Source organism: Papio anubis, chromosome 4, assembly GCF_008728515.1.
Source record: "Papio anubis isolate 15944 chromosome 4, Panubis1.0, whole genome shotgun sequence".
Taxonomy (NCBI): Eukaryota; Metazoa; Chordata; class Mammalia; order Primates; family Cercopithecidae; genus Papio; species Papio anubis.
Window position 1 is genome coordinate 136,352,129 of NC_044979.1, and position 23,079 is coordinate 136,375,207.

The 23,079-nt window shown below is 46.9% G+C and overlaps 1 protein-coding gene across 4 annotated transcripts in view; it reads left to right on the forward strand.

Moving 5' to 3' along the window:
- The first annotated feature begins 3,940 nt into the window (after nt 1-3,940).
- BAZ1B (bromodomain adjacent to zinc finger domain 1B) overlaps nt 3,941-23,079 on the forward strand; it is an 82,612-nt gene continuing 63,473 nt past the window's right edge. For 2 of the 4 annotated variants that reach the window (XM_031665496.1, XM_031665495.1), the window contains exons 1-3: nt 4,087-4,407; nt 15,285-15,401; nt 17,956-18,100. In XM_031665496.1, the coding sequence (XP_031521356.1) occupies nt 4,301-4,407; nt 15,285-15,401; nt 17,956-18,100 (369 nt within the window). In that variant the 5' untranslated portion in view covers nt 4,087-4,300. Of the gene's footprint in view, nt 4,408-5,494; nt 5,768-15,284; nt 15,402-17,955; nt 18,101-23,079 lie in introns of all 4 variants that reach the window. The other 2 variants (XM_031665497.1, XM_031665494.1) reach the window with 2 other exon arrangements.

The following is a 23,079-nucleotide window of genomic DNA, read 5'->3' on the forward strand; positions in this document are numbered from 1 at the left end:
GTAGTCCCAGGTACTCTGGAGGTTGAGGTGGGAGGATCTTGAGTCCAGGAGGTCAAGGTTGCAGTGAACTATGATCCCCCCACTGCACTGACTCTAGCCTGGGCGACAGTACAAGATGTTGTCTCAAAACGAGACAAAACGCAAAACACATAAATCCATCTCCCCGAGGTGAGCACTGTTCTTTATCTGGGGCCTCTTCATAAACTCCATATGGTTCCTGAAGCTCAAGTTTCTATGCTTGATCACCAAGCCCCACCTCCAGCTCCCACTTCCTCCCTCAGAATTTCCGGCGGTGTTCTGGATGGCTCTCCAGGGTACCCGGAGTTCACGTGGCCGAAACCAAGCCTATCGCCGATTTTCCCATCTCAGATCCCATCTTCATCAATACCAGGAATGGATTCTAGCCCACAGCAGACCCAAGCACTGAAATGTTGACGGCGCTCAGTTCACATGTGTAAAGTGAGATGCTGTTCTGAAATATCAAATTGTTTTCTTTTGCTTTTTTTTTTTTTTAAGACGGAATTTCACTTTGTTGCCCAGGCTGGAGTGCAGTGGCACCATCTTGGCTCACTGCAACCTCTGCTTCCCGGGTTCAAGCGATACTCCTGCCTCAGCCTCCCAAGTAGCTGGGATTACAGGCATGCATCACCACGCCCAGCTAATTTTTGTATTTTTAGTAGAGACAGGGTTTTACCATGTTGCCCAGACTCGTCTCAAACTCCCAGCCACGAGGTATCCTCTCTCCTCAGCCTCCCAAAGTGCTCAGATTACAGGTGTGAGCCACCATGCCTAGCCCTGTAATTCGCTTCTAAATAGTCACTCCGATTCAGTCATTACAGACTGGATCAGGATAGTCACTTCTTCACTGTTCTTATCTGATACATTCTGTCTCAAATCCTCACATTTTGGGTACACGATTTTGAACTTCTAGTCTTCACTCTGCTGTTCTGTCTAGAATGTTTGTTCCTCCTTTCTTTTCTTTCTTTCTTTTTTTTTTTTTTTTGAGACAGAGTCTCGTTCTGTCACCCAGGCTGGAGTGCAGTGGCGAGATCTCAGCTCACTGCAAGCTCCGCCTCCTGGGTTCACACCATTCTCCTGCCTCAGCCTCTGGAGTAGCGGCGATTACAGGTGCCCGCCACCACGCCTGGCTAATGTTTTGTATTTTTAGTAGAGACGGGGTTTCGCCATGTTCGCCAGGATGGTCTCCATCTCCTGACCTTGTGATCCGCCCGCCTCGGCCTCCCAAAGTGCTGGGATCCAGGCATGAGCCACCGTGCCCGGCCTCCTCCCTCCTTTCTCTGTCTAGAGAACTCTTTTCTTTTTGCAATTAACTCATATGCCATGTGCTCTGGGAAGGCTTCTCCTATAGTTCTTGGGAGAAAAGCCTACTGAAGGAAAAGGAGCTCTCTTTTCTGCTAGGTGATCAGAGGAAACCTCAGAGGTAGCTTTTGACCTAGACCTCCTAGTGGGGATTAGGATATCCTTGAAGTGAGAAGAAAAGGAGATACAGGTCTGGCATTAGGAGGCTGCATTTAGGGACACCTCGCAGTCTAGCCCCGTTGAAGGACAGGCTGGGAAGGTACAGAGTGGGGCCAGTGAAGTTCTTTAAACTAAGGGAGACAGTTTAACAGGGAGAGAACTTAATGAGTGTGTTTTTGGTTGTACTGGAAAGCCCAACAGATTCTGGAAGTGGGTGTTGTCTGGAGAAGCAACTGAAATGCTCCCCTCCTCAAGGCACAGTTAATGCTATTTTCTTATTCTGCACTTTGTATTGAACTGTGATTATTATTATTTTTTAAACGGAGTTTCCCTCTTATTGGTCAGGCTGGAGCGCAACGGCACAATCTCGGCTCACCGCAACCTCCGCCTCCCGGGTTCAAGCGATTCTCCTGCCTCAGCCTCCCGAGTAGCTGGGATTACAGGCATGCGCCACCATGCCCGGCTAATTTTGTATTTTTAGTAGAGACGGGGTTTCTCCATGTTGGTCAGGCTGGTCTCGAACTCCCGACCTCAGGTGATCTGCCCGCCTCGGCCTCCCAAATGCTGGGATTGTAAAGGCTTGAGCCACCGCGCCCGGCCAGACGTACTTTTTTTTTTTTTGATTCAGTCTCACTCTACCGCCCAGACCGGAGTGCAGTGTCACAATCTCCGCTCACTGCAAGCTCCGCCTCCCGGGTTCAGCCATTCTCTTGCCTCAGCCTCCTGAGTAGCTGGGACTACAGGCGCCCGCCACCACGCCCGGCTAATTTTTTGTATTTTTAGTGGAGACGGGGTTTCATCGTGTTAGCCAGGATGGTCTCAATCTCCTGATCTTGTGATCCGCCCGCCTCGGCCTCCCAAAGTGCTGGGATTAGGCGTGAGCCACCGTGCCCAGCCAGGATGTATCTTTAATAGGTACACTGGGCTGGGCGCGGTGGCTCATGCCTGTAATCCCAGCACTTTGAGAGGCCGAGGCGAGAGAACTGCTTGAGGCCCAGTGTTCCAGACCAGTCTGGGCAACAAAGTGAGACCCTGTCTCTACAAAAAAATAAAAAATAAAAGGTAGATCCAATTCATTCAAATAGCATTCACTAGCACCTACAATGTTCCGAGTTGGGTGCCGAGTATCATGGGAGTAGAAAAATAAGACACAAGAGATTGCCGGAAAAAAAAAAAAAGGCCAGAATCACAGTTCTGGACGGGCAAGGTGGTTCACGACTGTAATCCCAACACTCTGGGAGGCCAAGGCCGGTGGATCACCTGAGATGAGTTCGAGAACAGCCTGACCAACATGGTGAAACCCCGACTCTACTAAATACAAAAAATTAGCCGGGTGTGGTGGCGCGCGCCTGTAGTCCCAGCTATTCGGGAGGCCGAGGCAAGGGAATAGCTTCAACCCGGAAGGGAGAGGTTGCAGTCAGCTGAGATTGCACCATTGCACTCCAGCCTGGGTAACAAGAGTGAAACTTCGTCTCAAAAAAAAAAAAAAAAAAAAAAAAATCATCTTGGGAGGCCCAGTCGGTCGGATCACCTGAGGTCGGGAGTTTGAGACCAGCCTGACCAACATGGAGAAGCCCAGTCTCTACTAAAAATACAAAATTGTCCGGGTGCGGTGCCGCATGCTGGTAATCCCAGCTACTGGGGAGGCTGAGGCAGGAGAATCTCTTGAACCCGGGAGGCAGAGGTTGCGGTGAGCCGAGATCGCGCCATTGCGCTCCAGCCTGGGCGACAGAGCGAGACTCCGTCTCAAAAAATCCAAAAAACTAGGTACGTCTTTTAATCTATTTCTCCAAAGAAGCTTCTACATTCTACTTTCCAGCAAGCCCCTAGAAACAAGCAGTATACTTCTACCCAGATCTCAACCACACTCTCGCCCAGAAGTTAACTTTGGGGTGAGCAAAGCTGGCGCCCAAGTTGTCCTTCCGCAGAACCTTTGCCAGGGGAAGCTCTCGGGTCCACTTCCCGCCAACCCCTCCCTGCAGTCCAGCCCCACCCGCGCATCCTCGGGCGTGGCCGAGCGCGGCGCCTTTAAGAAGGGGGCGGAGCCCAAAAGGAAAGACAAAGCCCCTGGCCGCGCGCTCCCCCTCCCCCTCCGGCGCACCACACGGACAGTGGTGCCCGGATGTCGGTGTCGCCGTCGGTGACAGATGGCGCAGTATCTGTATATGAGAGGGGCTTCTCCGGCGTGACCTCTTTGAGTTCTCAGCCTCTCCGTCCCCCGCTGTCTCCGACTTTTAACTCCGCTGTCGGAGGCCCGCATGCCTATCACGGGCGTTTACATAACGTGACCTTTCACCTCTTCAGACTGCCCTCTAGTGCGCTGCAACCCAACTACGCGACAGGGGCAGGGAGGCGGGACCCAGACGCGGAGCGGCAGCTCCTCTGAGCCAATGGGCTGTGAGCGCTGACCAGCTCTCCGCCTATTGGAGCATTCGCCACCGGCGCCACGGGGGAGCAAGTTAGTGTGTGCGTTGGCCGGGCTGGGGGGAGGAGGGGAATCTCCCGCCATTTTTCAATAATTTCCTCCGGTGCCGCTGAGGAGGAGTCGTGACTGCCGGCCGCCGGGACCGGAGGTGGAGGTCGGCGGGGAGCTGCTGGGAGGCGCGGCGGTGTGCGCGGGAGCTCTTCGCCGTGGCGTTCCGCTCCATGGCTGTCGCGCGGCCGCGCCGGCGGTGAGGGAGCCGGAGTTCGCGCCGCCCTCTCACCCCTCCCCTCCCCCACCCCACCCCCGGGCGCCTGGCGCTCGCTCCGGGCCGCGGGGCCTAGTGCTGCGCCGCGGGGCCGGCCCCAGCTGCTGCCAGTCCCTACCGCCGCCGTCGCGATGGCGCCGCTCCTGGGCCGCAAACCCTTCCCGCTGGTGAAGCCGCTGCCCGGAGAGGAGCCGCTCTTCACCATCCCGCACACTCAGGAGGCCTTTCGCACCCGGGAGTATCCTTTTCCAGTCGCGCGGGCCGGGCCGGGCCGGGGTAGGGCCTGGGACTTGCGGGAGCGGGCCAGCCGCGCATCCCCCGCCCGGGGCAGCTGTCAGCGCGCCCCGGCCGCTCGCGGGCCTGGACGCCGAGTCTCAGCCTGCGCCTGCCGATCCTTCCCGGGGATCCGGCGGGGGGCGCGCACCGGCCCTGGACGGGGAAGGGCCCCGTTCGGCCGCCCCGGGGCCCCGTACTTTGTCCCGGGGCTTCGCCGGTGAGGAGCGCATCCCCCCATCCCCATTACCGCCCCCGGGTTGGCTTTAGGCCTTGAGGACCCGGGAGTGGGGAGGGGGAGCTAGGTTTCCTCTTTTCTTTTTACAATTTTTTTTTTTTTATAATTTAAATGAAACCTGCAGCTTAAGTTTTGAAATTGTACTTGCGCGGCCTCGTGATGCGGCGTGTGCAAGTCTCAACTGCGTCTTTCCCCGATCTCTGCGGGGATACTTGGCGTTTTTTTCTTCTCCCGAGGGGACTTTAGGCCGGGGATGAACTGACAGGACCCTGGGGCAGAAAACTGGGAGTGAGATTCCCCACTTAGAGGAAAGGGAGGAAAGAAAACTGCCTCTGGAGGAGCTGATGCCTGCCTTCCCTGGGCAGACACAGGTTTGAAATTTTGAAGGTTTAGAAGGAGATTGGTATTTGTTAAAAGTTTAAAAAAAAGCAAAAACGTGAAGTTTTTATATTGTATTTTCGGAACATGAAATTGGATGTTTTACAAAGGAAGCATCCTCTCGTCATGACTAAGATTTCTTGCATAAGCATTATCTTTTGGTGAAAAGTTATGCAGCTTTTATTTGCTTTTTTTATGGGTGCCAGAAGAATCGTTTTTGAGACTTATCTGTAAAAAAGAAAACGATTCCGGAATCAAGCATTTCTTTGGTGACTGAAAGCTTTAAGAGTTAAGGCTAATGTGTTAGGAGTTTTCTCAGCCCTGTCTGTTCGGAAGGACTTGATTTCTCAGTTTCTTGCTTGCTTCTGTATAGAAGGAAGTGTCTCTGAGAGTTATTTCATTTCTCCCTGATCCTCACTTTAACGCAGTACTTTAGAGGATAATCTCATTCTTGTTGGAGTGCAATTTGTGAGTGTCCCTTTGTGGGGAGTATGCACACAAAGGGACCTGGAAAATGAGTCCATGCTGGAAGAAGGCTCTTGGAGAAATCGAGCTGTAGCATCTTGGAGCTGAAGTGGATCTTGGATCTTGGAGGTGGTCGGGTCCTCGGGCTTGGTTTGCCGAGTTGGCCGAGAGAGTGGAGGTTGACTTGTTGAAGGTCAAACGATAAAAGAGGAGTAGAATCCACCGCTCTTCCTACCTCAACCCTGTAAGTCAATCAGCAGAAGAAGGTGGAATGTTAGTCCTTCACTTTAAATTGATTTAAATATTACCTCACTTTTTTGTCGTCGTGGTATAAGGTAAAGCACATTAAAGTGGGTGGAGGGGTGGTAATCTGGTTTTTTCCTGTACTGTGAAGACTTGGAATGCTTTGGAGGAGTTCCTCTAGCTCTACCAAATACTGCATTATTCTAAAGGTACCCCACTTTTTTTTTTTACAGAGTTTCACTTGTTAACCCAGGCAGGAGTGCTGTGGCACGATCTGGGCTCACTGCAATCTCCGCCTCCCGGGGTCAAGCGATTCTCCTGCCTCAGCCTCCTGAATAGCTGGGATTACAGGCGACCGCCACCACGCCTGGCTAATTTTTTGTATTTTTAGTGGAGACGGGGTTTTACCATGTTGGCCAGGCTGGTCTCAAACTCCTGACCTCAGGTGATCCACCCGCCTCGGCCTCCCAAAGTGCTGGGATTGCAGGTGTGAGCCACCGCGCCTAGCCGGTACCCTACTTTTTAATACATTTGAAACGTCAGTGGAGTAGCAGCTTGTCAGAATCCAACATCCCCTTTTCAAATGTTGTTAATATTTTGAGCCGTTGATGGATGCTCACACACTATCAGATGATAATTTCTCAGGTCTGGTTCTAGTGGAGTATAAGAAACATGCCATGGAGAAGAGACAAGTTCTAAGTATATTTCAGGTACTGAGCTTTGTAAAAAATGGCTGTAGGGAGTTAATTTAGGACTGGCAACGCAGCGCAGGCTTTTTCATACTATTGAATGAATGAAATTGAAATTATATATGAAGAGTTTTGATGGTGACAATTGAAAACTGAAACCGGAAACATTTTAAGTGGTACGTATTTAATAAACATTCTTCATTTTTTAATTTCCCATAACAGCATTTAGAACTGTTTTAACAAAAGAAGTCTTAAAGCATATTATATATTGGAGGGGGGGAATTGCTCTTTTGGGAATTTCTGCAAGTGGAAGGACTTTGAGGATGGTTTTTGAACAATTGTACTGTATGGTTGGCAGATTGGCATGTTTCTTTATTAGGCTATTAGTGGTTTCATAGAGGAGAACAAATATGTGGTTGGTAACAGCTGCCTTTGAAGTAGTATTCCCAGTTCTCAATTTATATTTATAGTTATGTTTTTAATGGGACTTGATATTTTAATTTTCTTTTAATACCATACCTACTTTTTGATTGCATGTATCACAGAAATTTGTGTGATATTTTACTGACTTAAAGCTGTGTGTTGGTATGTTCTTGGAGTGTATTGTAAATCTTCATTAAACTTAGTGGAAGTTGTGAGTAATGCACACATTTAATGACTAGGTGTTATATATTGGTGATTATGTTGATTGTATTATAGCTTTGTATGGTACATTCACAGGTTAGTCTCACAGGCAGGACACTAGATCTTGGAAAACATTAACTTTATCAGAATCAGTTCTTGATGTGACACTGTATTTAAGTCAAGATAGGTTTTAGGCAGGAATTGGAGCTACAAGCAGCCTGTTGTAGATGAGTATTTTTATTGTGTTGCTTCAACTGTCATAGTTTGTAAAGCTTAGAATCAACTAGTTCACGACCTTTGTAGCATCATTATATGAGAATTTATTGAGGGTATGATGATGAGGGGCTTATTCATACTGTTAATCTGGCTCCATACAAGTGTGACTAGAGCATGTTTTTGTTTTGTTTTAAGAGATGGAATCGCTATTTTGCCCAGGTTGCAGTGCAACAGTTGTTCACAGACGAGATGGTAGCACAGGGAAGCCTTGAAGTGGACTCGAGATCCTCCTGCCTCAGCCTCCAGAGTAGCTGGGACTACAGGCACACACTACTGCGCCTGCCTTAGAGCAGCATGTATTAAGAGTTGAGTAGCTGTAGATGGAGTTATGTTGTAGTTGTAAGAGTTTTACTGGACATTTGGAATACTGAGCTCTTATGTTGATTTTTATACATTCTTTTTTTTTTTTTTTTTTTTTTGAGACGGAGTCTCGCTGTGTCTCCCAGGCTGGAGTGCGGTGGCGCGATCTCGGCTCACTGCAAGCTCCGCCTCCTGGGTTCACGCCATTCTCCCGCCTCAGCCTCCGAGTAGCTGGGACTACAGGCGCTCACCACCACGCCCGGCTAATTTTTTGTATTTTTAGTAGAGACGGGGTTTCACCGTGTTAGCCAGGATGGTCTCGATCTCCTGACCTCGTGATCCGCCCGTCTCGGCCTCCCAAAGTGCTGGGATTACAGGATTTTTATACATTCTTTAAAGTAAAACATTATGCCATGTTAGACTTGTTTTTAACTTAAAGACAGTCTGGTCCAAAGAGAGAAAATCAGGTAAAAAGCAAATCTTGAGTTGGCTCACTATTTGCCATCTTCTGACTTAGAATTCTTAGGTTACAGTTAATGCTTTTTTAACTCTGTACTTTCCTGGGCCACTTCCTTTCAGGATATCAAGTACTTCATTGAAAGAAACAATCCCTGCAAGATTGAAGAGAACAAAGCAGGAGCATATTGTGATAAGGAGGTAGCTGATGGCAAAGTAGATGCATAATGAGATAGTCTAGGATTCGAAAATATCTTATCTTTTATAGCTTACACAACCTTTGGAGAATTGCTTTGACATTTTGTCTGCAATTATATGTGCAGCAGTTGCTGGAACATAAAAACCTCAATTGGCATTTGCTCTGAGAGATTGTTTGAGAATGAGTGACTTATTTTGGTAACCTAAAATCTGAAATAGGATTTAGAGGCAGCTGACTCAATATCCTACTAATGGGCCTTTTTGCATTTTCATTTTCATTTTTTTTTCTTGCTTTCCCTTTTTTATTTATTTATTGAGACAGGGTCTCACTCTATTGCCCAGGCTGGAGTGCAGTGATGTGTGATCATGGCTTCCTGTAGCCTCCAACTCTCCAGGCTCAAGTGATTCGTCCCACTCAGCCTGCTGAGTAGCTATAACCATAGGTGCACATCACCACGCTTGTCTAATTTTTGTACGTTTCATAGAGACCGGGGTCTTGCAAAGTTGCCCAGGCTAGTCTTGGATTTCTGGCCTCAAGAGATCCTCCCGCCTCAGCCTCCCAAAGTGCTGGGATTACAGGCGTGAGCCACCATGCCCGGCCTTGTTTTCTCTTAATATAAGTTAAAGTAATTACCAGAAGAGTTACACAAACTTAAAATAGCCATTGTTAGGGGTTGTAGGAGTTTCCGTTTCAGATTTTTTCTTTTTTTGAGACAGTCTCATTCTGTCGCCCAGACTGGAGTGCAATGGTGTGATCTTGACTCACTGCAACCTCCGCCGCCCAGCTTCAAGCGATTCTCCTACCTCAGCCTCCCAAGTAGCTAGGATAACTGGCGCCTGCCACCATGCCTGGCTGATTTTTGTATTTTTAGTAGAAACGGGGTTTCACCATGTTGGCTAGGCTGGTCTTGAATTCCTGACCTCAGTGATCCACCCGCTTTGGCCTCCCAAAGTACTGGGATTACAGACGTGAGCCACCGTGCCCGGCCCCAGATTTTTATAATTAATTTGACCAGTCAATTAATTTTGAGTTAATACTGTCAGAGGACATTTTCTGAGATGTATACCTTGGGTTTCAGTGCTGGCCAACAAAAATATAAGCCATATGTAATTTAAAATTTTGTAGTACTCTCATATTAAAGAAAGAAAAAAATGGTGGGAAAAAATTAAAACAGCTGGATGTGGTGGTGTGCGCCTGTAGTCCCAGCTACTCAGGAGGCCAAAGCTGGAGAATTCGTTAAACCCAGAAACTTGAGACCAGCCAAGGCAACATAGTGAGACCACCATCTCCAAAAACATAAATAAATAATAAAAAGGAAAACCACATTTTTCTGTTTTTGAGTGGAGTCTCGCTCTGTATCCCAGGCTGGAGTACAGTGGTGCGATCTCGGCTCACTACAACCTCCGCCTCCTGGGTTCAAGTGATTCTCCTGCCTCAGCCCCCTGAGTAGCTGGGACTACAGGCACGCGCCACCACACCTGGCTACTTTTTTGTGTATTTTAAGTAGAGATGGGGTTTCACCTTGTTGGCCAGGCTGGTTTCGAACTCCTAGCCCCAAGTGATCTGCTGACCTTTGCCTCCCAAAGTGCTGGGATTACAGGTGTGAGCCACCGTACCCTGCCACATTTTTCTCATTTTAAGACCAAGGCTGACACCTGGTATGGTGGCTCATGCCAGTAATCCCAGCACTTTGGGAGTCTGAGGCAGGTGAATTGCTTGAGCCCAGTAATTTGAGATCAGCCTGGACAGCAGTGAATGAAACCCTGTCTCCACAAAAAATAGAAAAATTAGCTGGACATGGTGACGGTTGCCTGTGGTCCCAATTACTTGGGTGGCTGGGGTGGGAGGATCACTTGAGTCCAGGAGGCAAAGGTTGCAGTGAAGCGAGATGGTGCCATTGCACTCCAGCTTGGGTGACAGAGCAAGACCCTACCTCAAAAAAAAAAAAAAAAGAAGGCTGGAGGGGCAAACCCTGTGTGTGACATGCCTTTCTAGTGGCATAGAGAAAGAGCTAGAAGACATCATGACTTTAAGCCTCTTCCTGGAAGTGACATATATTACATCTGCTCACATGTGTTGGTTGAAACAAGTCACATGGTCAAGCTTGATGTTAATGGAGAGGGGAGGTACATTCCTCTTCAGGGACCTTGTGGACATGCCACGTGGCAGTGGGTGGAGATGTAAAAATCCTCTTATGGAAAGAAACTAATACAATCTATCGTATTTGAAGGTTCAAGGAATGTTTTCTGGGAAAAACTATTTTTGAGATCTAAAGTATGATTAGAATTTACAGGAATAATAGAGGACTGTATATTGTTGGCAGAGAAGGTGTGATGAGTTCGTGATTGTGTGAGTTTGAAGGGGTTTTTTTTTTTTTTTTTTTTTTTTGAGACAGATTCTCACTCTGTCATCTGGACTGGAGTGCGTTGATGTGATCTTGGCTCACTGCAACCTCCACCTTCCTCATTCAGGCAATTCTCTGCCTCAGCCTCCCAAGTAGCTGGGATTACAGGTGCCCACCACCGTGCCTGGCTAGTTTTTGTATTTTTCTTAGAGACAGGGTTTCATCATCTTGGCCAGACTGGTCTTGAACTCCTGACCTCATGATCCACCCACTTCAGCCTCCCAAAGTGCTGGGATTACCATGCCCGGCCTAATCTTTTTTTAGACAGTCTCCCTCTGTTGCTCAGGCTAGAGTGCAGTGGCACCATCTCAGCTCACTGCAACCTCCACTTCCTGGGCTCAAGTGATCCTCCCACCTCAGATCCCTGAGTAGCTGGAACTGCAGGCCTGTGCTACGGCATTTAGCTAACTTTTTTTTTTTTTTTTTGGTAGAGATGGGGTTTTGCTGTGTTGCCCAGGCTGCTCTCGAACTCCTGGGCTTGAGCGATGCTCCTGCCTGGGCCTCATAAACTGCCACCATGCCTGGCCACTCCTTTTTTTTTTTTTTTTTTTTTTTTTTTGAGACTGAGTTTCATTCTTGTTGCCCAGGCTGCAGTGCAATGGTATGATCTCAGCCCATGCAACCTCCATCTCCCAGGTTCAAGCAGTTCTCCTGTGTCAGTCTCCTGAGTAGCTGGGATTACAGGCGTACGCCACCACGCTTGGCTAATTTTTTGTATTTTTAGTAGAGATGGGATTTCACGATGTTGGCCAGGATGGTCTCGACCTCCTGACCTCAGGTGATCCTCCCGCCTTGGCCTCCCAAAGTGCCAAGTTTATAGGCGTGAGCCACTGTGTCTGGCCTGCCCCTGATTTGTTTTGTTTTGTTTTGTTTTTCTGGCCCCTACTTTTTAAAGTAACAACTCTAGGTTGAGCATCCCAAATCCATAAATCAGAAATGCTCCAAAATCTGAAGGTTTTTTTTTTTTTTGAGACGGAGTCTCACCCTGTCGCCGAGGCTGGAGTACAGTGGTGTGATCTGGGCTCACTGCAGGCTCCGCCTCCTGGGTTCACGCCATTCTCCTGCCTCAGCCTCCCCAGTAGCTGGGACTACAGGCGCCCGCCACCACGCCTGGCTAATTTTTTGTATTTTTAGTAGAGGTGGGGTTTCACCATGTTAGCCAGGATGGTCTCCATCTCCTGACCTCGTGATCCGTCCGCCTTGGCCTCCCAGAGTGCTGGAATTACAGGCGTGAGCCTCCGTGCCCGGCCTAAAATCTGAAAGTTTTTGAGCCCCAACATGATCCTCAAAGGAAGTGCTCATTGGAGCATTTTGGATTTTTGTATTTGGGATGCTGAACTAGTTAAGTATAATGCAAATACTTCAAAATCTTAAAGAAATTCGAAATCCAAAATACTCCCGTTTCTAAGCATTTTGGATAAGGGATCCTCAACCTGTAATAATAAAAACTTACTGTTCTCTCTGTAAGACATATTTGTTAATGTGTTTCTCTTACATTCTCACTGATGACACCGTGAGTTTTTTTTTTTTTTTCCTTTTAATAGTTTTTTGTAAAGATAGTCTCACAATGTTCAGGCTGGTTTTGAACCCCTGGACTCAAGGGATTCCCCAACTTTGTCCTCCCAAATGCTGGGATTGCATGCGTGAGCCACTATGCCTGCTGGAGCTTCTTAAATATGGCTAAATAATGTGTTAGAATTTTATCAAGCTTTTTGAAAGCTTAGATAAGTCCACTTGCTGATTCCTCCTCTGTCCTTGTTTTACTGCCCATCCCTTCCACTCCCCTAGTGCAGCAGACAAAAATAAGACAAATCCATCTTGGGATAATGTCCTATGGAAGTCGTTCTGTTGCTCTTTTCTAGGTATAGGTTTGAAAATTTTTCAGTGATTGGATTTACATAGCTGTATATGGAAGCCTGACTCAGGTTTTTACTCAAACATACTATATATTTTGTTTAATCACTTAGATATTAGCACCACCCCTGCTAAGGAAAATGGATTTATTACTCAATTTTAGCAGATCTGGGGAAATCCACAATGAGCAAAGGTGCTTATACTATTGGATAATGTTATTATTTTGGATTACCTGGGGGTTTGTTCTTATTTGTGTTTTTGTTGATCATAACCTTGGAAAACCAAGCGTCTGTATTTATTAAACATGCGGCTGGGTGTGGTGGCTCACACCTGTAATCCCAGCACTTTGGGAGATTGAGGCAGGAGGACTTTTTGAGCCCAGGAGTTCAAGACCAACCTGGGCATTGTGGTGAGACCCCGACTCTGCAAGAGATAAAAAACGTAGCTGGGCATGGTGGTGTGCACCTGTAGTCCTAGCTACTCAGGAGGCTGAGGCCCGGGATTGCTTGACCCCAGGAAGTCAAGGCTACAGTGAGCCATGGTTCTGCCACTGCACTTCAGCCTGGGAGACAGAGTGAGACCCTGTGTCAAAAATAAATACATAAATAGCTAAAAATGAGCTGGGTGTTGCAGTGTGAGTCTGTAATCCCAGCTATTCAGGAGGCTAAGGCCGGAGGATCTCTTGAGCTCAGGAGATCCCGGCCAGCCTTGTCTCTAAAAACAAAAATTAGAATATTTGTTTAGTTGTTAGGTAGTATTGTAGAGGAAGCTGTTTAAATACTTATTTCAACCACTATAAAACGTGTCTTTTGGAATATACAGGTATTGTTTGCTAACTTATGTCAGTTGATTTTCTTACATAGCATCTGTTGCTGTGCATAAAAGTAAATTAGTTACTTGCCATTTGAATTTGAAAGTGGCTGGCTGATGGTGAATTCCAGTTGGTTTTGTGTGGAAAGTTGCCATATTTACGCTACTAACTTGATGTTTTCTTTCCCTCATCTCCCTCACGAAGACTGTCTAAATGGCTAGTAAATGATCTTCTGAATCTAAATACTATTGGAGACATCATAGAGACTGGATAAATATTGTATTAAAAGTACTTTTTGGAATACTTCTAAGTATTCTATGAAATTTATTTTTTAAACCAGGGGTATCCAATCTTTTGACCACATTGAAATAAGAATTGTCTCGGGCCACACATAAAATACACTAACACTAACAATAGTTGATCAGTTAAAAAAAAAAAATCACAAAAAAACTCATAATTTTTTTTTCCCTGAAGATGGAGTCTCCCTCTGTTTCCCAGGCTGGAGTGCAGTGACATGATTTCAGCTCACTGCAAGCTCCGCCTCCCGGGTTCAGGCCATTCTCCTGCCTCAGCCTCCTGAGTAGCTGGGACTACAGGTGCCTGCCACCACGCCCAGCTAATTTTTTTTATTTTTATTTTTAGTAGAGACGGGGTTTCACTGTGTTAGCCAGGATGGTCTCTATCTCCTCACCTTGTGAGCTGCCCGCCTCGGCCTCCCAAAGTGCTAGGATTATAGGTGTGAGCTACCGCGCCTGGCCAAAAACTCATAATGTTGTAAGAAACTTTACGAACTTGTGTTGGGCTGTATTGAAAGCCGTCCTGGGCCGCAGGTTGGACAAGCTTGTAAACCCTAAGAAGTAACATGTTTCCAAGGTGGACTGGAGGGCTGTGGGTAAATGGATCATTAACATATGCTCAAGGTTATTCCAAACTGCCTGTGAGACTGTGGCCTGGTCATCTCATTTTACTGTAAACCGATTACTTTTTTTTTTAAATGGAGGTGCAATGTACTGATTTTCTTTTTTTCTTTTTTTTTTGGAGATGGAGTTTTGCTCTTGTTGCCCAGGCTGGGCACTATCTGGGCTCACTGCAACCTCCGCCTCCCGGGTTCAAGCGATTCTCCTGCCTCAGCTTCCCGAGTAGCTGAGATTACAGGCATGTGCCGCCAAGCCCGGCTAATTTTTTTTTTTTGTTTGTTTTGATTTTTAATGGAGATGGGGTTTCTCCATGTTGGTCAGGCTGGTCTCGAACTTCTGATCTCAGGTGATCTGCCTGCCTTGGACTCCCAAAGTGCTGGGATTACAGGTGTGAGCCACTGCGCCCGGCAGTGGACTGACTCTTAAACTTGCTGACTATCTGAGTTTTCTAAAAATTTTACTTACCTTGTATTGTTATTTTTTGACTTGTATTTTAATTTACCTTTACTTTTTCTTATGAGTTTTTAGTACATCTTAAGTCTTGTGTAATGAAACTTTGGTGAATTGAGGAAATTACATTTGTACTAAAATACTAGTTTTTTTGTAAAACATGAGCAACCGTTTTTATTATTTATTATTTTTATTTTTTGTAGAGACGCGGTCTCCCTGGCTGGTCTCGAACTCCTGGTCTCAAGTGATTGTCCCGCCTTGACTTCTCAAAATGCTGAGATTAGAGGCGTGATCATCCCAGTCTGTAAATCCCATGCAGGCGCCCAGCCCATGACAATCCATTCTCATCATACTTCAGTCTTAGTCATTTTGCTTTGGGCCCTGATTCAGCTTAAAGACCCCAATTCCATTTTTATCCTCTCATGCTACACATTTTTAAAAGGATACTGTAGATTTTTTTCTATATATAAGTATCTTACGGGTATGGGTTAGTTGTCTCTGTTGCTTGCATATTGTTTTCCTGAACTACTGCCTGCAGAGAGTACGAAGCCCGCTTGGAAAGGTACAGTGAGCGCATCTGGACGTGCAAGAGTACTGGAAGCAGTCAGCTAACACACAAGGAAGCCTGGGAGGAAGAACAGGAAGTTGCTGAGCTGTAAGTAATAGAAGTATTGCCCTTTGTCACCATCTTCTCATTGTTAGGAAAGGAGGGAATATTAATCCTAAAGCAGTATGTGTATTTAAGTTTATGGGGCACAAATTGGACTGTACTACATTGGTGTACTGTATGGGTTTCTGGATTCCTTTGCATAGTGGCATTTTGCCAGTAGCAATGTGGAATATTTATTTAGTTATATGTGCACTTGTTTAGGTATTTACCAGGCCTTTGAGTGTTCCTGCTCCATGCTTTCACCTTGCAAGTACTCTGGTAATGTGGTTTCTTTTTTTCTTTTCTTTTTTTTTGAGATGGAGTCTCACTTTCATCCAGGCTGGAGTGCAGTGGCATGATCTCGGCTCACTGCAAGCTCTGCCTCCCGGGTTCAAGTGATTCCCCTGCCTCAGCCTCCCGAGTAGCTGGGGCTACAGGTGCCCACCACCACACCCGGCTAATTTTTTGTATTTTTAGTAGAGACAGGGTTTCACCATGTTAGCCAGGATGGTCTCAAATCTCCTGACCTTGTGATCCGTCTGCCTTGGCCTCCCAAAGTGCTGGGATTACAGTCCTGAGCTACCGCCCCGGTGTTATTTATTTATTTATTTTTTGGAGACGAGTCTCCCTCTGTCGCCCAGCCTGGAGTTCAGTGGTGCGATCTCAACTCAACTGCAGGCTCCGCCTCCTGGGTTCACGCCATTCTCCTGCCTCAGCCTCCTGAGTAGCTGGCATTATAGGCACCTGCCACCACACCTGGCTAATTTTTTTTTTGTATTTTTAGTAGAGACGGGGTTTCACTATGTTAGCCAGGGTGGTCTCGATCTTCTGACCTCGTGATCCACCTGCCTGTGCCTCCCAAAGTGCTGGGATTGCAGGCGTGAGCCACTGCGTCCGGCCTTATTCTTATTTTTATTTTTGGGATGGAGTCTTGCTCTGTTGCCCAGGCTGGAGTGCGGGGGATGATTTCGGCCCACTGCAACCTCTACCTCCTGGGTTCAAGCGATTCTCGTGCCTCAGCCTCCCGAGTAGCTGGATCTACAGACACTCACCACCAGGCCTGGCTAATTTTTCTATTTTTAGTAGAGATGGGGTTTCGCCATGTTAGCCAGGCTGATCTCGAACTTCTGACCTCAAGTGACCTGCTCACCTCAGCCTCCCGAAGTGCTGGGATTACAGGTGTGAGCCACTGTGCCCAGCCGGGTATGATAATTAAATTTTTTTTTTTTTTTTGCTAATTTAATAAGTGAAAAGCATTAAATCATTGCTGTCCTTTTGCAACAGCTCTGGTGTTCAAGTCATGTTTCCGACATGTTAATGCTTCCTGGTTTCCTTTTTTTTTTTTTGTTTTTTTTTTTGAGAGGGAGTCTGGCTCTGTCGCCCAGGCTGGAGTGCAGTGGCCGGATCTCAGCTCACTGCAAGCTCCGCCTCCCGGGTTTACGGCATTCTCCTGCCTCAGCCTCCCGAGTAGCTGGGACTACAGGCGCCCGCCACCTCGCCCGGCTAGTTTTTTTTGTATTTTTTAGTAGAGATAGGGTTTCACCGTGTTAGCCAGGATGGTCTTGATCTCCTGACCTCGTGATCTGCCCGTCTTGGCCTCCCAAAGTGCTGGGATTACAGGCTTGAGCCACCGTGCCCGGCCGGTTTCCTTTTTTTTTTAGAGGCACAGTTTCGCTCTTCCCAAGCTGGAGTGCAGTGGCATGATCATAGCTCGTGGGATCAAGCCATCCTCTTGCCTCACTCAGCCTCTTAATGTAACTGGGACTGTAGGTGCATGCCACCTCACCCAGCTAATTATTTTAGTTTTTTATAGAGGCAGGGTCTCACTCTGTTGGCCAGGCTGGTCTCAAACTGCTGGGCTCAAGCAGTCCTCCTACCCGTGCCTTCCAAAGTGCTAGAACCCTCCGTGTCCAGCAAACTGCATGGTTTTTTTAATCTTTGTATTCCCCAGTGCCTTGTGTATATTTGCTAAAGTAGTGTTGTTTTGCTGTGAACCTAAAACTTGTAAAATGGTGTCTTTTTTTTTTGAGATGGAGTCTTGCTCTGTTGCCCAGGCTGGAGTCCAGTAGCCTGATCTTGGCTCACTGCAGCCTCCGCCTCCCATGTTCAAGTAATTCTCCTGCCTTAGCCCTCCAAGTAGCTGGGATTACAGACATGTGCCACCATGCCTGGCTAATTCTTGTATTTTGAGTAGAGACAGGGTTTCGCCATGTTGGCCAGGCTGGCCTTGAACTCATGACCTCAGGTGATCTGCCTGCCCTGGCCTCCCATAGTGCTGGGATTACAGGTGTGAGCCACCACACCCGGCCAAAAGTTAAGTCTTAAAAGAGGTTAGGTGCAGTGGTGCATGCCTGTGGTCCCAGCTACCTGAGAGGCTGAGGTTAGGAGGATTGAGCGCAGGAGGTGGAGGCTAGTGAGCTACGATTGTGCCACTGCACTCCAGCCTTGGTGACAGAGTGAGAAATGTTTGGAAAAGAAAGAAAGAAATGTTTGAATTGACTTGAATTAAATCTCTGGGTAAGTTTTTGTGTTTTCTTAGTAACTAATTACATTTATTTAGCTTGAAGGAGGAGTTTCCTGCCTGGTATGAGAAGCTTGTTCTGGAAATGGTTCACCATAACACAGCCTCTTTAGAGAAGTTGGTAGATACTGCTTGGTTGGAGATCATGACCAAATATGCTGTGGGAGAAGAGTGTGACTTCGAGGTGAGTGCCTGTTCGTTTCTGATTGGACTTACCGTCAGAATTAGAGCTGTCGGCCTAGGTTACAGAACACATTTCTACGTGTGTAAAACTGTTATGTGTAGTATTATATTTAATATCAAGTATTGATACTTGATGTTAATACTTGTGTGTTTTTTTGTTTTTGTTTTTTTGAGATGGAGTCTCGCTCTGTCTCCAAGGCTAGAATGCAGTGTGCAGTCTTGGCTCACTGCAACCTCATTCTCCCGTGTTCAAGTGATTCTCCCACCTCAGCCTTCTGAGTAGCTGGGACTACAGCTGTGCACCACCATGCCCGTCTAATTTTTTTATGTTTTTGGTAGAGACAGGGTTTCACCATGTTGGCCAGGCTGGTCTTGAACTCCTGACTTCAGATGATCCGTCCACTTTGGCCTCCTATCAAGTATTATAAGGAATAAATGGGCCGGGCGCGGTGGCTCAAGCCTGTAATCCCAGCACGTTGGGAGGCCGAGACGGGCGGATCACGAGGTCAGGAGATCGAGACCATCCTGGCTAACACGGTGAAACCCCGTCTCTACTAAAAATACAAAAAAACTAGCCGGGTGAGGTGGCGGGCGCCTGTAGTCCCAGCTACTCGGGAGGCTGAGGCAGGAGAATGGCATAAACCTGGGAGACAGAGCTTGCAGTGAGCTGAGATCCGGCCACTGTACTCCAGCCTGGGTGACAGAGCGAGACTCCGTCTCAAAAAAAAAAAAAAAAGGAATAAATGTTATTTTTATTTGTTTGTTTAGAGACAGGGTTTCGTTCTGTCACACAGTCTAGAGTGCAGTGGTGCAGTCATAGCTCACTGTATATAGCCTTGGACTCCTTGGCTTACGCCGTCCGCCCACCTTAGCCTTCTGAGTAGCTGGGACTGCAGGCATGTGCCATCATTCTTGGCCTTGAACCAAATTTTAGAACCACATTCATCACCAAGAATGTTTTAGTATTGTAATAATTGCAACACTTTGTTGTATTAGTCTGTCCTTGCTTTGTCTTTTTCATCCTTTTTTGATAATTCTGTTATTTTGCCTTTTTGGTTTTGAGTTTTCTTTTTTTTATTTTTCGGAGATAGAGTCTTACTGGACTCTGTAAGTCTTACTGGACTTGCTGGAATAGTGCAGTTTTGCAATCTTGGCTTATTGCAGCCTCCACCTCCCAGGCTCAAGCGATAGTCTCATGTCACCCTCCACATAGCCAGGACCACAGGTGTGTGCCACCATGCCCGACTAATTTTTTGTATATTTTGTAGAGACGGGATTTCACCATGATGCTCCGACTGGACTCTAACTCCTAATCTATCCTCTTGCCTTGGCCTCCCAAAGTGCTGGGATTTAGGCTTGAGCCACTGTGCCCGGCCCGTGCAGTGGCCATGCTAGTCTTCTCCATATTATTCCAGTTTCATTATATGTGCTGGCAAAGTGAGCTCATAATTCTTACTATATTTAAAAGATTTTAAGATTTTTTTTTTTTCTGAGATGGAGTTTTGTTCTTGTTGCCCAGGCTGGAGTGCAATGGTGTGGTCGTGGCTCATTGCAACGTTCGCCTCCCTGGTTCAAGTGATTCTCCTGCCTCAGCCTCCCGAGTAGCTGGGCTTACAGGCGCCTGCCACCATGCCCTGCTAATTTTTCATTTTTAGTAGAGATGGCGTCTCTCCATGTTGGTCAGGCTGGTCTTGAACTCCCAACCTCAGGCTTCGGCCTCCCAGAGTTGGGATTATAGGCGTGAGCCACCGCGCCCGGCCTCAGACGTGTAATCCAAGTCCTCGCTGTAATGAGAGTTGGAGTTTTTCTACCTAATTTTTTTTTTTTTTTTTTTTTGAGACGGAGTCTTGCTCTGTTGCCCAGGCTGGAGTGCAGTGGCACGATCTCGGCCCATTGCAAGCTCCGCCTCCCAGGTTCATGCCATTCTCCTGCCTCAGCCTCCCGAGTAGCTGGGACTACAGGTGCCCACCACCACACCTGGCTAATTTTTTTGTATTTTTAGTAAAGATGGGGTTTCACTGTGTTAGCCAGGATGGTCTCCATCACCAGACCTTGTGAACCGCCCGTCTCGGCCTCCCAAAGTGCTGGGATTACAGGCGTGAGCCACCACGCCCGGCCTTAAATTTATTTTTTAATTATCCAGCCAAAATAACTAAAGGTTAATTATTACAAAAGTGATACCTAACACTAAAGCAGTCGCTGTGTATATTTTAAGAGCTGAAAGTAAGATTCAGGAGAAACAACTAAACAGTTGTTAAATATCTATCTGTATGTACTTGACACTGGGCTAATTGCTTTACATAATGTCTTGCAGAATTTGCACAGAAATCTTGAGGTGGTAGGCAGCCTTATACATTTAAATGGCATGTTGAGGTTGATATGTATCAGTTATGAGTACACTCAGCCGTTATGTAGTGATGTAGTGAAATTGTAATAGTGGCCCGTAGTTCTCAGACTTTGGTGTAATACTTAGCTACTGAAAATGCGTCCTTGGCTGGGCATGGTGGCTCAGGCCTGTAGTCCTAACACTTTGGGAGACCAAAGTGGGCAGATCACCTGAGGTCAGGAGTTTGAGACCAGCCTGGCCAGCATGGCGATACCCTATCTCTCCAAAAAAATACGAAAATTAGCCGGGTGTGGTAGTGCATGCCTATAATCCCAGCTACTCGGGAGGCTGAGGTGGGAGAACTGCTGTTCTTCGGCCCATTCCTTGAGGGTTCAGAAGGTCTAGGATAGACCTAACATTTTTCAATTCTAACAATCTGCAGGGTGGTAGTGATGCTGTCACATGAGGTATAACACTTTTAGTGGTACTGGCTTAAACAAGGAGTATGTGATTATCTCACGTAGTAAGTCTTAGATAGTTCCAAGTTTGGCACAGAGGCTGAATACTATTATCAAGGACCTAGACTTTCTCTCTTTCTGTTCTGTTCTTAGTGTGTTGAGTTCTGGTCCTTAGCTTTGTTGTTCCTTGGTTGTGATAAAATGTGACTGTGTTCAGAGTGAGGGAATACTTATCAAAGCAGTCTAAGAAAATCTTTCCAGAAGTGTATCTGGAGAAGTCTTTCTTGAAGCATAAAATAGAAAACTCCACCCTTTATCTTTACATGTTATTGGCTAGACCTTGGCTTATATAACCACCCAGAGCTGCAGCGGGGGCTGAGAGAGTATCTTCCTTTGTATGTAAGTCTCAAAAGACACAGGCTGGCAAGAGAGAAGAGGGAGGGAATAGCTTGGTAGCTAGCTCAGCAGCAGTTTGTGCTACAATAGCCAGTACATGATGGGGCCAAGATTCACACCTGTCTGTCTGGTTTCAAAGTTCTTGTTGTTTGTTTGCTTCAGTAATTTACTCCTCTGACTCCTTTCTATCTCCTAGCTAGTTCTTTTTTATTTGTCATGTCTGGCAATACTAGTGGGGTTTTTGTTTATTTGTTTGTTTTTTATTGAGACAGGGTCTTGCTCTGTCTTCCAGGCTGGAGTGCAGTGGTGTGGTCGTAGCTCACTGCAGCCTCAGCCTCCCGGGCTCAAGCAATCCTCCCACCTCAGCCTCCTGAGTAGCTGGAACTGTAGGCACTCACAACCATGCCTAGCTAAGGCCTTTTTTTTTTTTTTTTTGAGATGGAGTCTAGCTGTCTCCCAGGCTGGAGTACAGTGGCACGATCTCGGCTCACTGCAAGTTCCGCCTCCCGGGTTCACGCCATTCTCCTGCCTCAGCCTCCCAAGTAACTGGGACTACAGGTGCCCGCCACCGCACCCGGCTAATTTTTTGTATTTTTAGTAGAGAGAAGGTTTCACCGTGTTAGCCAGCAGGATGGTCTCGATCTCCTGACCTCGTGATCCGCCTGCCTCTGCCTCCCAAAGTGCTGGGATTACAGGCCTGAGCCACCGCACCCGGTCAGTTTTTTATTTTTTATAGAGAATCAGGGCCTCGCCATGTTGGCCAGGCCGGTCTCAGACTCCTCCTGGGCTCACATGATCCTCCTATCTTGGCCTCGCAAAATACTGAGATTACAGGCATGAATCACTGTGGCTGACCATTAGTGGGTTCTAATCACATACTTTATATCAGTCAGTGTCCCAGCAGGAAACAGATGGTATACTCAAATGTAATTGAATTGAGCTTAATAAAGGGGCTGTTGACAGCACACAGCAGTCTGGTCAGGGTTAAGGAAAACTTAACAAGGAAGAGTTAAGTACTTCATACCTATCAGCGGTTGGGGGAAACTTTATCATTTCTAAACCCCAAGGAAGCAGAGGGAGGGAGTGGGTACAGGAACTAGAAAAGAATAGCTGCTGTTGTTGAAGAGTACTTTGGTAGTGAGAGAAAACTGTAACTGTAACCAACCTCTTAGGGAGGCGTTTGGGAATAAACACCCCAACGATGCTTTACTTCCATCTCCTGGTTTTCTGCTAATGCTCCCTATGAACTGAACTCACCAGAATCTAGCGGGCAATGTGAGTTTTGGCGGAGGCTATAAAGGTCAGCCTATTTAAGCATAGAGCTAGGTAGAGAAGGATGGAAATGGATTTGACGTGGCAAAACAAAAATATTTTGTACACATCTGCAAGGTGAAAGAAGAAATGTTTGAGGGAAGATGGGCTGAACCCAGTGGCTCCTGCCTGTAATCCCAGTACTTTGGGAGACTGAGGGAGGAGGATGGCTTGAAGCTAGGAGTTTGAGACCAGTCTGGGCAACATAGGGAGACCCCGTTTCTACGAAAAATAAAAACTGACTCTGTGTGGTAGTGCATGTCTGTAGTCCCAGCTACTTAGAAGACTGAGGCAGGAGGATTGCTTGAACTCAGGAGTTCAAGGCTACAGTGAGCTATGATTACACCACTGTACTGCAGCCTGGGCAACATAGCAAGACCCTGTCTCAAAAAAAAAAAAGTTTGAGGAAAGGGAAGAGATACTAAGGAGCTATGTATGTCCGTAAACATGAAAATATGTTTAAACTCATCAATAATGCAGGAAATCTAA